The sequence below is a fragment of the Mustela putorius genome, unplaced genomic scaffold, assembly GCF_011764305.1.
Source record: "Mustela putorius furo isolate JIRA1106 unplaced genomic scaffold, ASM1176430v1.1 tig00003853_pilon_pilon_pilon, whole genome shotgun sequence".
In the NCBI taxonomy this organism is placed as follows: Eukaryota; Metazoa; Chordata; class Mammalia; order Carnivora; family Mustelidae; genus Mustela; species Mustela putorius.
Genome location: NW_025422005.1, coordinates 78,644,631 through 78,661,669, shown reverse-complemented (window position 1 = coordinate 78,661,669; position 17,039 = coordinate 78,644,631). Strand labels below are relative to the sequence as shown.

The 17,039-nt window shown below is 34.5% G+C and overlaps 1 protein-coding gene across 7 annotated transcripts in view; it reads right to left on the bottom strand.

The window, feature by feature from the left end:
• MTF2 (metal response element binding transcription factor 2) overlaps window positions 1-17,039 on the bottom strand; it is a 60,794-nt gene that overhangs the window by 18,370 nt on the left and 25,385 nt on the right. For 3 of the 7 annotated variants that reach the window (XR_006601822.1, XM_013056141.2, XM_004752591.3), the window contains exons 2-7: window positions 9,204-9,402; window positions 9,001-9,082; window positions 3,978-4,073; window positions 3,640-3,740; window positions 3,101-3,249; window positions 699-794 (exon numbers count right to left, since the gene is read on the bottom strand). Coding sequence is in view for 6 of the 7 variants with exons in the window: in XM_013056141.2 (XP_012911595.1) it covers window positions 699-794; window positions 3,101-3,249; window positions 3,640-3,740; window positions 3,978-4,073; window positions 9,001-9,082; window positions 9,204-9,402 (723 nt within the window). In the remaining variant the exon portion in view is untranslated. Of the gene's footprint in view, window positions 1-698; window positions 795-3,100; window positions 3,250-3,639; window positions 3,741-3,977; window positions 4,074-8,996; window positions 9,083-9,203; window positions 9,403-17,039 lie in introns of those variants that run through there. The other 4 variants (XM_045064868.1, XM_045064869.1, XM_013056142.2 and 1 more) reach the window with 4 other exon arrangements.

Sequence of the window (17,039 nt, the reverse complement as noted above, 5' to 3'; positions counted from 1 at the left end):
AATAATGAAATAGTTCATATATGGGGGGGGGGGCAAAAGCACTTTTTTTTTACCCATTAGCCATTCAGAGCTCACACACAGGTTCATACACAGGTACAGTTTACTAATGTCTTGTGTATACCATGAGCTGTGATGGCAGCCCCCATATACAGTGTTATACTCAATGCTTTAAACAATCTGGTAACATAAAAGAAAATAAGCTTCTCTTCCTAAATTCTGAAAGACAGTAAGCAGCATAAGCCAACATTAAAACCCAGGTTTTTTATGCCAAGTTCAGTGCTATTTTATTTTTCTTCCTAGAGCTCTCTGCTATTCCAAATAGCAGGAGGAGGGTGTAAATTTTGTATCAAGGTTCTGTAGCCTTTTCCAATTTTCTGTCACAGGATCCCTTTGAGGTTTTTAAAAGGAAGGTACCAATGGGAATAGTTTAGAGTATTGTGGGGCTATAGGGGCAAATACAATCACTGATCAAATACTTAAAACTATTCTGGAATAACACCTAAAACCACAAAAATTATGTGCATTTTAAAATTATGTATAATTTAATAAAGTCTATCATTTCAGTATTTTCCCTCTAAAGTGATTCCTTCACAAATTATTTGTAATTACATTTAGAAATCTGAAACTGTAAACATAACTACAGTATAAAAGCCAAAAAAAAAAAGTATCAATTGGTCAAGTTCAAGTGGCCTTCTTACCTATCTCCAAATAGCATTGGCTTTTGCAGGCATTGCACACAAGCCTCATGAAACCACTGCTTACATTTGCAGCATTGTAACATCTTTAAATACCAGCTATAAGAAAGATAAAAAGATTAAAATTACTACTTTTCCAGGTAAAGTTTTAAAAACAAAGCAAAACAAAATCTAGTGGCATTATACAAAATATAGTCATGATTAACCATAACATTTCTGCTATATTTAACACAAAATTTTTTCTTTCCCAAAAGGCTACTGGTGATTCCACTCCTCCTTTCTAATCCACAAGAATTTATAAAGCCTGGTTCCTAGACGAGTGAAGAATCTGTGCCAAAGAACAAACCCAGGATTTTTTTTTTCACACTGACTCTCCACATCTCCTAAGGGAGATTAGTTCAGAGGTTACTGACGTGCACAGCTGTTTGCCCAATATACCCAATAGTCACAGGCAGCTCTGCATTGTCACAGTGTTTCCATTATTCCTTTCCAGTATAATGAAAAGCAATGTAAAATAACACCTTTATATATAAATTTGGTTAACATAATTATAAATCTAATCAAAGACTTTACCAGATATAAAGCCTTTGTGACAGGTTTTGTTATTTTTCAGATAGCCGAAGAAGCTAAAACTGAATCTCTATCTAGGGATATCCTCTCTTTTCAGCTGGTATGTGGTTTTGATGTAATGTCCTTACTGGTCACCCAAATAATGCCTTTTCTTCCAATAATTATTTTGCTCAAAAAGTCAGTCCCCAATTAACCATAAGCCACATACAGTCAAAGGAATGAAGACTGATATTAAGTAAGGTTATTATTCATTCATCAAAAGACTAAAAAATGCTAATTATGTTCCAGATAGGTAGCTAGGTCCTCTACTAAAGTCAGAGTGGCTAACAATATCAAACACCGTTCACATGGTCATGGGACTTCAAGAACAATGAATGATCCACTTCATAAAATGTCTATGATGGCTTCCACCTATATTAATACTTTAAACCAAATGCTAGGTATAAATGAATAAAGGAAAAGATCATTCTCTATGTTTATTCACTGTATCTCTATTTTATAAGTGATTAAAGAAACTAGACAAATGTTTCTTAAATCTGCAGGTGACCTAAAACTAAGAATTGTTATGAAAAGGTTAAATCACAAATTTAAAATTCCATTAAGAATTAGAGATTAGGAAGAATGAAGAGCTAAAAACTCATTCATCTATACATTCATTTATTTATGTTTCATCAAGAACTCATGTCCCAGTCATGGTAAACTTTTACAGACATTTCCTGTAATGCATTTGAACAGATAATATGTTAATGATAATGACTGTCCCTTAATGACTTTTAATGACAATGACTAACCCAGGATTCTCCTCAACAGTACACTTGCTGGGGTGCCTGAGTAGCTCAGTTGGTTAAGCGTCTGATTTTGGCTCAGGTCATGATCTCGGGGTCCTTGGATTGAGCCTGGAGTCTGGCTCCCCACTCGTTTGTCCCTCTCCTTTTGCCCCTCCCCCAGTTTATGCTCTCACTTTCTCTCTCTCAAATAAATAAAATCTTTAAAAAATAAATAAATAGCATTTGTCTTAAGAGAAGCAGAGTCTGAGAGGAAGGACACAAGAAACCAATAATTACAATTAAAGAGTAAAATATGATTCACTACCATTTTTTTAAATGTAGTACAAATACATGATGCACAACTTGACTTAATATGAGCTTACACATACACACAAAAAAAGAGGAATTAGAGGTATTAGTTGACCACCACAAACCTAAACTGAACAACAAAAAAAGTAAGAAGACAACCCAAAAGAAGTAGTAAACAGAATCTTCCCTTGTAATAACAGAAGCATAACGTTCTGAACTCTAATAGCTCAATTATATTGTGAGATTATTCTTGGAATTTTCTAACTTTCTAATAAGCATTTTCTAATCATAACACCGTATTTCAAGAGTAACTTTCAAAACCTGGAGAGCAACAAAGACAGAGGTGAGAAGTCATGTCACAAAGAATGTTTGATGATAATGGAGATTTTAACCTGGAAAAAAGACAGTGTTAGTATGAGCCATGGGAGGGAGAAATATGATTGCTGGATTGAAATACTTTTAAGAGTTACCTTATAAGAGAGATAAGATATATCTGTTTAGTTCCAAAAAGCAGAACAAAGACCAGTAATCAGAAGTTAAAGGTAAATTTCTAAACATTCTTAGTTAAAACTCTTGATTCATTTATTTAGCTAACATCTAATGATACAGATGCTATGACCTCTAATTTTCTCCTTATTCTATTGACACTTTCATGCATTTACAATTCATTATCATTTCCATATCACAATAAATAACAAAAATAAAAAAGATAATATAAACAAAAATCACTTAAAGGGCATGAAATAACTATTTACTTACTCTCCAGGGCCTCCACAATAGCAATAACATTGCTGGACATTGGTTTTATGACCTGCATCCCATTCAAGGTCTGCCACACTATAGGGTAATGTCTGCTTCATGACTTGCAATGCTTTGGCATTTGGTCCTTTCTTAAGCGCACCACCCCTCTATATTAGAGGGAAAAAGTTATTTGAACGAATGAAGAATAAAATCTTAAATACAGTTCCTTAACATAAAATGCTTCTGAAACTTCTAAAGAAACTTCCATTCTAAATTTCTTACCATATCACAAACTGTTTGACTACTAATAATCTTTATTTATTTTGTTGTCTTTCAAATTATTGCCCCAATTCCAAGACCACTCACTATCAGAAAATAAGTGCAAGGATAGCTGCAAGTCACTTAAGCGCCATTAGTCAAACAATAAGCCTCACCTCTTTCTACCCAGCACTGATTGCTCATTTCAGTCACATAAACTTTCAACGTACACAATCATTACGTTGAGAGTGCCTTACAAATTCCATTTAGGGCTTTAGCCCAAAACACTTAAAAGATACCTTTGTTGTTGTTGCAAAAACACACTGTCGACAGAGCCATTTTTCATCTGAATCAATCACACTGGAATCAATATGAGGTGTGTGACACAACTGATGATACCCTTAATATCAAAAAAAGCATAAAGCAAATTCTATTTTATTAATAAATACTGCAACACAATTTCAAGAAGGCATTTTTAGTACTCTTCTCCTACATTAATATATTTACAACTGATGAATAAATTTATGATAACAGCTTCAAGTTATCGATGTAAAATACTTTTAATCATTAATCTTCAACAGGAGCGTTAAGTATATAATAAAACTTTTCCACAAGATTAAAAGAAATCAATGTTTACCTTGGCCACACTTATCACATATAACCATTTCATTGGGAGCTTCTGAATACTCTTCTTGACATATTGTACAGACCATTTCCCCACTTCCAGTGGCTCCTAAAATATTTAAAATATACATTAAAAGACAGTCATGATAAAGAAGTATTTCATATAAAAAAACTACTTTTTGACTCTGCGGGTAGCCTGTATTGGCAATGTTTATTCACTGTATCATAATGATTCCTTCTCAAGGCAAAGTACTATCCACAAAATGCTATCTCTATGCAACCTGTGTCCCTCCCACCTTTAACTTAACATACCTAACTTACCTACATTGATAATTTAACCTGCTTTTACAGCAGATGGCATAATTTAACCTGTTCTCAGGCAAGATCCTTTATTCACTTCTAACACTCATACTCCCCTGGGGGACAAGGAAATGTGATGTTTTGTAAACACTAGAATCACTCTCCAGAATACACATCTATCTACCTATATACATGTGTTCACTCATCCTACACTATCTACTATCATGAGACTGAAGAAAAAGGGCCAAGAAGATATGTCAATGACTTCTTTCTCTCTGGATTCAGCACACTTCTCTTTATTTACTGACATGAAAGAAGCTGAACTCCAATTATTTAATCTCAAGCTTCAGAAATCTGGAAATATGGTGTCCAATAAAGTATCCTAACAAAATCTCAGGCAACAGAAGTGGTTTTTTTACCTTAATAGGTAAATCTATACTTATTAATTAATAATAATACTTATTAATAATAATAGGTAAAATAATTTTATCTTAATAGGTAAATTAAAATTATATTTTTACCTTAATAGGTAAATTGTTTCCTCATTAGGCATTTTTATTCTAGTAACAATTTTATTCCACAAAATTTAGAATATGATTTCAATACTCTAACATCATTATTTCCAATATTCTCTTCTCCTCAATTTCATAGTTAAACTACATGGTATATTCATATGCCAATAATAATTAAAATGTACCATTCTCTGCTATTAGCCAAATATCGTTAAGCTCTTGATATATATTATTTTGTTTAGTTCTACAGGCATCTTATTATTAGATAGAGGAACTGTGGCTCAGAAAGATAAAGTAATTAGCCCAAGGATCCTCAGAAAGTATCAAGGCTAGGATCCAAATCCAGACATGCCAGAGTCCATATTCTCTCCAATTTGAGATCCTTCCTTTCATCAATATTTTAGAATATTTTTTTCTAACAAAAGTACTGCTCATACTGCTATTTTCAAGATTATAATTTCCTTTTTTTAGTTTTATTTATTTATTTACTTGACAGAATATCACAAGTAGATAGAGCAGCAGGCAGAGAGAGGAGGAAGCAGGTTCCCCACTGAGCAGAGAGCTTGATGTGAGGCTCACTCCCAGGACCCCGAGATCATGACCTGAGCTGAAGGCAGAGGCTTAACCCACTGAGTCACCCAGGTGCCCCCAAAATTATAATTTCTAACAGCTGTATAATATTCTATCCAGTAGAAATAACCAAATTTACTTTATTACACCTCTACTCTTACATAAGTTACAAAATTTTTGGTTTGTTCACTTTTTTAAAAAATATTTATATATTTGTCAGAGAGAGAGAGAACACAAGCAGGCAGAGTGGCAGGCAGAGGAGGAGAGAGAAGCAGGCTCCCTGCCCAGTAAGGAGCCCAACGTGGGCGGGACTCAATCCCAGAACCCTGGGATCACGACCTGAGTCAAAAGCAGCAGCTTAACCAACTGAGCCACCCAGGCATCCCTGTTTGTTCACTTTTTGCATCTTTCCTTGTTTATGGTCATCTCTTGTCCTCTCTCCCTACTTCTCCCAGGTTTTGTTTACTTCCTTGTACTTGGAAGGAAACAGCCTCCATAGGTTCTGAGTTTATGGCTCTGGTCAGGAGAGCAACCTGACTGAGCCTGACACCTCTCACTTCAAATCAGCATTTCCCTGAAAAAGGACCAATGGCCCCAGGTTTTATCTTAATACATATCAAGTTTTTTGTTGTTGTTAAAGTAAAACTACAGTAAATGTTTTCCACTAGCATTTTCACTTTTGAATTATTTTTTTTTAAAGATTTTATTTATTTATTTGACAGACAGAGATCACAAGCAGGCAGACAGGCAGGCAGAACTGACTATGCAGTATCAATTAAAGAATATAAAACATTAATGCAACCATTAAATATCCAAAATAAAACTATTTTCACAGAAACCATATTAGGTGTTAAAATTTAAAATCCTTGGGGTGCCTGGGTGGCTCAATGGGTTAAAGCCTCTGCCCTCAGATCAGGTCATGATCTCAGGGTCCTGAGATCAAGACCCACATATGGCTCTCTAATCAGCAGGGAGCCTGCTACCCGCCCCCGGCCTCTCCCTGCCTGCTTCTCTGCCTACTTGTGATCTCTGTCTCTGTCAAATAAATAAATAAAATCTATTAAAAAAATTTTTTTAATCCTTTTAAATGTATTTGTTTTAACCTATCTCCCTTTTGTAATGCACATTTCTTTGACTACTAACATAACTCTCTCTACATTTTTCCTTATTTACATTAACTTTTAAAAATAATCTTATTAGGACGCCTAGGTAGCTCAGTCAGTTAAGCGTCTGCCTTTGGCTCAGGTCATAAACTCAGAGTCCTGGGGTCAAGCCCACACTGGGCTCCTGCTCAGTGGAGAGCCTGCTTTTCTCTCTGCCTGCCACTCCCCCTTCTTTGTGCTCTCTCTCTGACAAATAAAATTTTTAAAAAATTATCTTATTAGATGGATGAAATTAGTCCAATTTATTAAGTCATTACAATATGTATCTATTATTAGCAGGCTTCTTATAGGAAGAAAATTACTAAAGCTACACTCCACACTGAAATCTGCCATAATGCAGTATTCAGTTTCATTTCCTCATTCTAAAGCAACTCCAATTACATGTGCGCTATTTTCTGGGTACTAGAAAGAGTTAAACAGTGGCGCAGTCAGTTCAGTTTAGAACTCTTGGTTTCGGCTCAGGTCATAATCTCAGGATAGTGGGACTGAGTTCTGCACAGGGCTCTGTGCTCAGTACAGACTCCACTTGAGCTTCTCTCTCGCTTTTCCTCTGCCCCTTTCCCCCATGCATGTGACTCTCTCTCTCTCCCTCTCAAATAAATAAATAAATAAATAAATAAATAAATAATTCTTAAGGAATAAAAGAGTTAAATAGCCAAGGAGCAATTCTTTTTTCTTTTCAGTTCTAGGGCAATAAAAAACGACAGTGAGCAAAAACAGTCACAGACCTCTAAACTGAAATATTGGGTAGAACACACATTGGACACTACCCTTCACTTTCACAACTTTAAAAAAATATATTTATTTATTTGAGAGAGAGAAAGAGAGAACGATAAGGTGAAAGAGAGCATGAGAGGGGAGAAGGTCAGAGGGAGAAGCAGACTCCCCTCAGGGCTGAGAGCCTGATGCGGGACTCGATCCCAGGACTCCGGGATCATGACCTGAGCCAAAGGCAGTTGCTTAACCAACTGAGCCACCCAAGTGCCCACACTTCCACAACTTTCCATATGTACTACAGGCTTTCTTCTTCCTGTCTGAAAGGAAGGAATGGATAGAGGGAGGAGGGAGGGAAGGAAACAAATATATCTATAATCTGCAAGAACCCTGAAAAGTTGAGACTCATAACTAATAGGGGAACAGAAGCAGTGTAACATGTTTCAGTCCTACCACAAAGAAAGATCCAAGTTTACAAACGAATAATAATTCATACATTAATTCTGTACGCAGGGTAACAAGATCTGCTCAATACAACTACTGTTAGAGATCTCCTAATCTTTCTCCTATCCCTCTTCTCACTGACTCCTCAATTTCAGATTTAAAACATAATTTCAGAACTTTAAACTGATCAATCCCAAGAACTATAAAGTTTCTCCTGAAAAACATATTACTAGAGTAAGAGCTATCCAGTTCCCCACTTAAGCCCCAATTACCAACTATGTACATGGTAATTAGATCATTCTAATATTCTTTAACCAAAACTTCCTTATTCTTTAAAAAATTTAAGAATGAAATCAAGAAGTTAAAAAAATTTAAGAATGAAATAAAAAATTAAGAATGAAATCAAGAAACAGAACACAGTAGTAACCTACCACAGAATTCCACTTGGGATTCAAATTAAAAACCCAATCACCAAATACTTTAGAAAGGTATCCACCCTTTAGAGAAAGAAAATTTGTATCTCCTTGATATGATATGAAACACAGGTCTTAGCACAGGCCTCTTAACTCAATTAATAAGTAGGGCTTTGGTGTGCAGCTAAAATACTCAAATTTTTAGTACTCGTAATAATAAATCACTTTTCACAAGAAAAATACCTGGGAACAACACCCTTATTTAGCAGATTCAAAGGGTATACAGTAATCACAGAAATTATTACAGTAATAAAAAAGAGAAAGCATTACAAAAAACATACCTATAACCAAACCAAGGCATACCTATATTCACTTTTACTTGCACCCAAATACAGCCTCATTTTCCCATCCAAATTTAAAACCCCTTATTAGATTGTCATTTCAAATCATTCTTATTAATGAATACTTCTAGTACCCTAAACCTGTTTAATATGTCCTAATATCCCCCAAATCATCTGGCAAATAGTATGTTCTCAATAAATACTAGCTCTCTACATTACTTTTACTAATATAAGCAAGTAACAGTTAAGTTGAAGCCCAAAGTGTTACTCATATTAGTGGCTAAAGATTTTTCTTCAAAATTATTAGATGGGCCCTAAAAATAGTTCATAGATGTACACCACTGACGCATCTGTTCCTTAGTCTACCTCTAATCTAACTAAGAATAATTCCTGTTCTTCTAGGGTTTATAACAGATTATAACTCCTTGAGGACTATGAAGCACACATATCCTCAAAAGTGATTCTGAGTTACCTCAATATACTGTATTCAATAAAAAAAAAAAACACTAGAAAGTGACAGACTAAAAAGAAAATCAAATTTTAGTGTAAATCATGTTCAAGAGAAATAGTAGCACCTGCCTGTTTGAATGTCCTTCCAGAGAACCCAGGATTTAGAACTGTCTTCAAATATGATGAAGCAGCTCTGTTTCAATATGTTTATCTGAAATATAGAGGAATATTTATGGTGATTTTTTTGTAAGTTAAAAACGTGAAGTTAAACTCAGAATTATTAAAAATTTACTGCAAAAAAACAACAAAAAATATATAAAGGTAAAACTTGCCTTTTTGATAGTTCCAAGATAAAACAAGCCATCTGACCATCTAGCTAGGACATCCTGACCCTCTTCAAATTTACATGCTGGCTTTTTGACTTTATGTCCATCCTGTAAAGACAGCTTGGTCAAGGATGTTGGGGTCTTTTGGTTTCGACGTAAAGGAGACCGCTTGTGGACCAGTGAATTACCTGCCCCTGTAGAGTCTCTGATTAGGAATAAAAGACCATATATAAGATTAACTTACTGAAAGAGCTTATTTATACACCAATGATATGTTTTATATATTAATCAAAAACTGATTTATTAAAAAAAACCTTAAATTGGGAGAAAATTTAATACTCTATGGAATAAGTAACTTCAAAGAAAATGATAGTTGTTCTCAAAATTCATTCAATGCCTACCCTTACTGAGACAAGGATTCAGCAATCACTCTAAGATCCTACATTCAGGGTACAGATCTAAGCTAAAGCAGGTAAGCCATGGTCATCAGTAAAGGATGCCTTAAATCTCATGACTGGGTTTAGATAAACTAAAAAGAAGTTACATGGCACAATTTCATAAGCACATGAAAAGAATAAAAATAATTATGCCACACATAGTGAAAACACACTAACCAGTGACTTTGGGGTAGTTGGGTATATTCAACTCATTGGAAGAGTAGTCATGACCTCCTTAAGTGAACCACCACTGAATTAAGTCGTTTATTGATGGGAATGTGTCCCAAGTCCCTAAAATATAAAGACTAGGAGTTTAATAAAATTAAGAAACACCATTTGTACAAAATCATACTCAAATGAGAGGTATAACATCATTTTTATTTTTTAAGCAAAAGACCCCAAAATTATGTATTCCAAAATTATATTATTATTCATATATTAGTAATTCCATAAAGAGCATAGCATAACCACAGCATTACTACCATCAACTTTTTCTCAAAGGTAACAAAGCACTGTTTGTTTGGTTTCATTTTCTTAACATAAGATGCTTTACTAATTAAGCACACAGCAATGTATAAAACTAGACAGACAATAATTCAAAAGTAGATAGTATAAAAGTTAAGTAAAAATAAAATATGTGGGAGAGAAAAAAAACTGTTTCAATACCTAGGAATTGGGACTACCTAATTTCAATACCTAAGAATACACAAATTCTAGGAAATTCTATCATGAGCTTCAACATGAATAAACCTTTAAGATATTAGGCTAAGCAAAAGAAACCAGACCAAAAAAAGAACAAATATTGTATAATCCCACTTACATGACATAACCAGAGTATCAAACTCATAGACACACAGAGCAGAATGGTGGCTGCCTAGGGCCAGGAGGAGGTCGGTATGCAGAGTTAGTGTTTAAGGGGTAGTAGAGTTTCAGTTTGAAAGACACACTACATTTTTTTCTCTTCAAGTTTCTATTTACGTTCCAGTTAAAAAATAAAATAAAATAAATTTTAATTAGTTAACATACAGTATAATGTTAGTTTCAGGTGTGGAATTTAGTGCTTCATCACATACATATAATAGCCACTTACAAAAAGTGCCCTCCTTAATTCCTATCTATTTAACCCATCCCCCACCCACCTCCTCTCTAGCAATGAAAGATATTTTAAAGATATCCAAAGGAATAATGATTGATATCTTTCCAAAGTTGCTAAAAACCATTAATCTACACACCCAAGAAGCTCAACAAACTCCAAGTAGGACAAATAGCAAAGTGACTTATATGCAGAAATACCACAGCAGAAATGCTGAAAGAAAGAAAAATAACTCATTATGTACAAGGAAACCCCAAAAAGATTAACTTCTCATCAGAAACAATGAAGGCCAAAAGGCAGCAAGATCCTACATTCAAAGTGCTAAAAGAAAAAACTGTCAACCTTATACCCAGCAAAACTGTCAACCTTATACCCAGCAAAACTGTCAATCTTCTACTCAGCAAAACTGCCATTCAAAAATGAAAGCAAAATAATTAATCTAGGATAAACAAAACTGAGAGAATTTGTTGCTAGCACAGCTACCTTATAAGAAATACTAAAGGAAATTCTTAATAAGGTTGAAAGCCAGTAAGCCAACAGAAATATAAATCAACACACACACACACAAAACAGTGGTAAAGGTAATTAAGTAATTATAAAAAACAGTATAAATGCATACTTCTAATAACTCAAATATATGGAACATATATATGTGTATAACTGAATTATAAGGCCTATAACATAAATGGTAATAACATCACAAAGGAGGTGGTGGGAACAAAATTGTATTAAAGTAAAGAGATGATACCAGATCATTACATCAACCCACAGGAACAAATGAAGAAAACCAAAAATGGGAAGTAAGAAAGTAAATGTAAGTGAAGTATGTCACTTCAAGGAACTATCTGGCAAATACCCATCTTAGTCACTGTTTCAAGTAAAAATGGTATTCCATGAAAAAGCTGTTACTAAAAACAATGACATAAATATCCTATCTATACTTCCTATTTCATCACATATAACATTATTAAAACTCAGGGGTGCCTGGATGGCTCAGTCAGTTAAGCAACTGTCCAGGCTCCCTGCTCAGGAGGAGGCTGTGTCTTCCTCTGCCCCTCCCCCTGCTCATGCTCTCTCCCTCAAATAAAAAAATAAAAATTTTTAAAAATATATAAACTCAAAATTAGGTAAAAACAATTTTCAGTGTTTCATCAGGAATGTTCTACATGAAAGAGGGTTCTCTGTGTATGCATGCATTTGGTGGGTTTTGGGTTTGTTTGTTTTTTTACTATGAGTGCTCAACAATGAAGAATACTGCCTTGTTTCATGCTAAGGTGCACAGCAGTTTGACCAAACATCATTTTCATGCAAACTGTAAAGACATCGACACAATGAGAAAGGCAAATAATATCTAAGTATTATGAAAATAATTCTGAGCTTCAGACTCCTACAAGGATTCATGGATCACACTGTGGGAACCATGCTCTAGGAGAACATATGTTGCCATGTATCTAAATAAAGGGAATGTGTCTGCCATGGACAGCTGTAATGAAAAGGCATTTAGTAGGATCAGGGGTTAAAAGTCTGACAAGATGAGTGCTAGAGAGAAGTAAAAATGGAGAATGAATCTACCATTAACTTTACCAAAGGAGTGTTCAATGCCAGGCTAAGAACCTTCTTTCTCCAGAGATGAAATCAATTTAATGCCTTCATCACAACATTAAAATTATTCTATCAGCAAGCACTTTCTGGAAAACTATAAATTCAGGGGCCACTTGAGGGATTTTGCTTTCCTTAAAGAAACTAACCAAAACCTGAGCAACATAATTAATTATAGGTGAAAAATGACTTCAAAAGAATGCCATGGTGGCTACTGACCTAGAACCTTCCAAATCTAGACCAGAAAATATACAAAAATCAAAACTGAAAACATTCCTAAATTGGTTTTGTATGCTATGCTATTGCTTCAACAAATTCTCTTTTTCATGACAGCCTCCCATCTTACTCTCTTAAAATGTTGTAAGTATCTTTGAGAAAAAAGAGAAAACTAAAATTCCGTGCTCCCTGCTCCCTTTCACCAATCCTATTTCTTTCCTCCCACTCACAGCCAAACCTTTGGAGGAAATTTATACACTCTTAACTCTATTACTATAGTCTTTCCCATTTACTCTTCAGCCCATAGCAACACACATCACCATTCCCTCACCCAAACACTCCATCAAAAACAGGGATTATGTCTGACTTACTCTTTTTTCTTTTTTAATTAACATACAATATATTATTTGCCTCAGGGGTATAGGTCTGTGAATCATCAGTCTTACACAATTCACAGCACTCACCAGAGCACATACCCTCCCCAATGTCCATTACCCAGCCATCCTATCCCGCCCCCCTACTTCCCAGACATCTGTCTTACTCTTATTCACAGCTGTATCCTCAGTGCTCTGCATAGGGCATGATACATAAAAGGCAGAATGGTTTTATGTAACTTATAAACTTCAAGCTCAATTCAAGAAAAATCTATATTTAAAGAGTTAAATTATTTCTAAAAATGACTGCATGCACAAATAGTCTGTTTTGTTCCAAATAAACAATAGACTCTAATTCACATACAACAAATACATAACAATCTTTATTCACATAAACATGAAGAATATAAATCATATATAAAACTGCATTAACGGGTATTTATAAACAGTATTATCCTTTTAAAAATTTCTGTCCAAAGAAGCTTTACAAAAAAATAAGGCAAATGACCCGTAATAGCATAACTCAAACATAACCAAGATAAACACTGTATATGTATCCCCTTCCAAGGTAATTTCTCCCATTACTGTCACTGATTACTTCCCTCCTCTCTAGAATGTGACCTTTATTAGAAGCCAAATTAGTTTTTCCAATTTTAGAATTTATTATTTCCCTTCTGATTAAAGGTAAACATAAGATAGTAAAATAATACAGAAAGAGTGAAAAGTGAAAATTCCCCATCATACTTTCTCCCACAAAAGAACTGTTAATCTCCTGACTTTTCCTTTGTATATACCACATACACAAACATAACTCACATAAAATGTTCTAATTTAAAGAGTGGAATATTACATATACTGTTCTCTAACTTCCTCATATAATAATGTATCTTGGACAATGTAATATCCATCTACACAAGTATAAAACAAAAGTATGTAAGATAATCCTTTCTTCAAATGCAAAGCTACTTTCCAACTACTACCCAACTGAGGAACATTTAGTATGTTTCCATTCTTTTACTATTACAACCAAAAAAAGCTCATCCTTTTCCATTTTATTTCTTTTTTTTTTTTAAGTATTCCTGGTACTACATGAGATAAATTCATAAAGAATAATTACTATAACAAAAAATATAGACATTTTTCCTTTTTGCTGTAGAAAATTACAACATGCAAAAGCAAACTAAACAAGTATTAAAAAAACCATCAGGTATTCACCAACCAGTTTCAATTACCATTTCATAGCTAATACTACTTCAACACCCCATTCCCCAACCTACATTATATATATATATTTTAACTGACAATGTCAAATGAATCTCCAAAAAAGTAGTTTCACTGGCACTACCTGAACAGCATCTGAAGGCCTAACACTTCACCAGCAGTATTTACCCTTTTATTATTTGACAGACAACACACACACACACACACACTACATTTCTATCTACAGTTCTATTATTATTAGAGGTTTTTTCCTTTGTTAATTTGTATGTCTTCTGATCTCTGCCTTTTTTTTTTAAACTAAAATGTTCATCTTTTTCATAATGACTTAAGAGCACTTTATATATTATGAATAAGAACACTTTGTTACACATGTTAGAAATACTTTTCCCAGCTCATACTCTATAAAAGTGCCATGACAAAGATTTTTGATAGGGGGATCAGGACTTGGTGTTCAGTTATCTCTCATCTTGCATCCAGGCTGCCTTGCCTATTTAAGAAGCCATACCAGAAAAAATTTAAACGGAAAACCGAAACAAATAAAGGAGTTGGTTTGCATGCCCTTTTCTTAAATTGTGTACTCCTAATTGCCATTGTTAGGTTACGTAAGGTGCTCGTGGTCTTCCCAACGCCCATCAAATCTCCAGTCCATACCTTTTCATTTTACATGATGTTAACAGTGTCTTCTCCCAAATGGAGTTAAAGTTAAATTTCACTCTATTTGGCAGATAATCTTTAGTGTATAAATACAGGGCAGTTCCAATTAACTGAAGCAGGATTTTTTGAGGTCAAATGTTTTATTAAATTTGTAAAACAAAACTAAACTAAACTAAAAATCCATAGAATAGTTAAGTCGACTTCAAAAAGAAAGAACAAAGAAAGAGAGAAAGATTCAACCTACCAAATACTGTGACATATTCCAGAGAAAAACTGTTCTGTACAGGTAAGGAACAGACAATAAGATTATTACAACAGAATAGGTATCTCCAAAACAATTTCATTTAAGGGAAGTAGATATATAATAAAAGTAACAACACAAAACAGTACAGAAAGGACATATCATTTAGTAAACAGTACTGGGGAAAATGATTCACTTAAATGGAGGAGAAGCTATACTCTTAATTCACAATTCACAAAAAGGTGCATTACAGATGGATTAAAGACAAAAATAAATGTAAAACTTCAAGCATAACTAGAAAATATAGCATATTGCTATGACAACTGATGAACTATTGAACTCTACATCTGAAACTAGTGATATATACTCTATGCTGGCTAATTGAATTTTTAAAAAAGGAAGATGCTTTTTAAACAGAAAAAAAAAGAATTATTGTTATGATCTTGGAAGCAGAACATACATACAACATGGAAAGATGCTGCAAATGTGTTGTTGAAAGTAAAACGAAATTTATCGCACAATTATCATTTATGAAAATTGAAAACATGCATATATAATACCATATATTTTACCATGACATATATTAAATATTTTCAAGTAGTAAGTGAGAGTAGGAGATCTGACTGAGAACTGGGGAAACTGGACATGTCCTGACCAGAGAATTGTGATGCTGTAGTGTACTTCTTTCTGTTGCTAAGATCTGACTCAATTATATCAGCTCCTCATACTATACAATACAGATTAACAAAGTAGCAGAAGTCAAATTCTATTTCCAGAATGGTCACAACGCTTTTACTATTCCACAACATACACATAAAGAATACTTCTATCTATCTATCTATTGATCTATATACAATTCTATCCATAATACTACTACTTAGAGAAGCACTTTTTTCTTCACTGCTACTGATGTCCATCTTGAGAGAGACTGCCTGGAAAAAGTTTCCTCCCTTGAAACCAAATGGAAGACCAGGAGTTCAACTAGCTACTTTCTTGGTTTACTACTCCTACAATAAATAAGACACTAATTCAAGAACTTGGGAATTAGATGCATAATTCAAATAGTATGTGGTCTTTTTTCTTCCCCAATTTAATACCCCAGCTAACAAGAAAACTATCTGAATATTATATGGGAGACCACAGACTGATTTCATGTCTGCAACAATCTCTGAGAACTATTATGAGACCAATATTAAAAAACAGGGGTTAAGGACTTGATATAGTTTAATTTCTCAATAAGCAGCAGAGGAAATAGGAAGAAATTCAACTCACTTTCAGGTTAATTATTTTTCTTTCAATAAATATTTAATGAGTATCTGTTCCAGGCCTAGTGAATAAGAGAGTCAAGGTCCCTATCTTCAGCACCCAAGATTTTGACAGGAAAGACTCAGCTAGACCTTCCTTCTTAAGGCTCCTTTCCTGATTCAACCCCATCCACCAACTTAAGGTTAGATGCTCTCTTGGTATATGCTAGTTCTCCCACTAACATACTTCCAACACTCTGTTCCATTTGCCTACTTACTTATCTTCATCTACTCCCCACTCTCCAAATACTTTGTATTCTGAGGGGAAAATGACTGTCCCATTTTATGGGACCACTCCTTCCCCAGAACCTAGTGTACTGCCCAGAATGTACTGGTAACACAATAACTAATCAGTAAATTACCAGTAGTAGCTGGTAATTTAATTAAAGGCAATCTCTAAAGAGCCAAATGCCACTGTCCCAACATAGGACTCATCACCCCAGTGGGAACTTTCATCCCTCTGCTCCTGAGTTCCCTCCCCAATCAGCCATGACTGATCCACCACAACCATGTCTCTAGTACCCCTGCCACTACTCTTCAACACATGAAGTTCCACTTGGCAGCAAAGGAACTAAAAGGAAAAAAACCTAGTCTCACTTTGCACTGCCACCTCCCCCCACCCCAACAGGAGCACTCCTCTCACTCTAACTCACCCCAATCCAAAAAATCAAATGAGTATGCAATCGCAGGAAATGACAGGCAC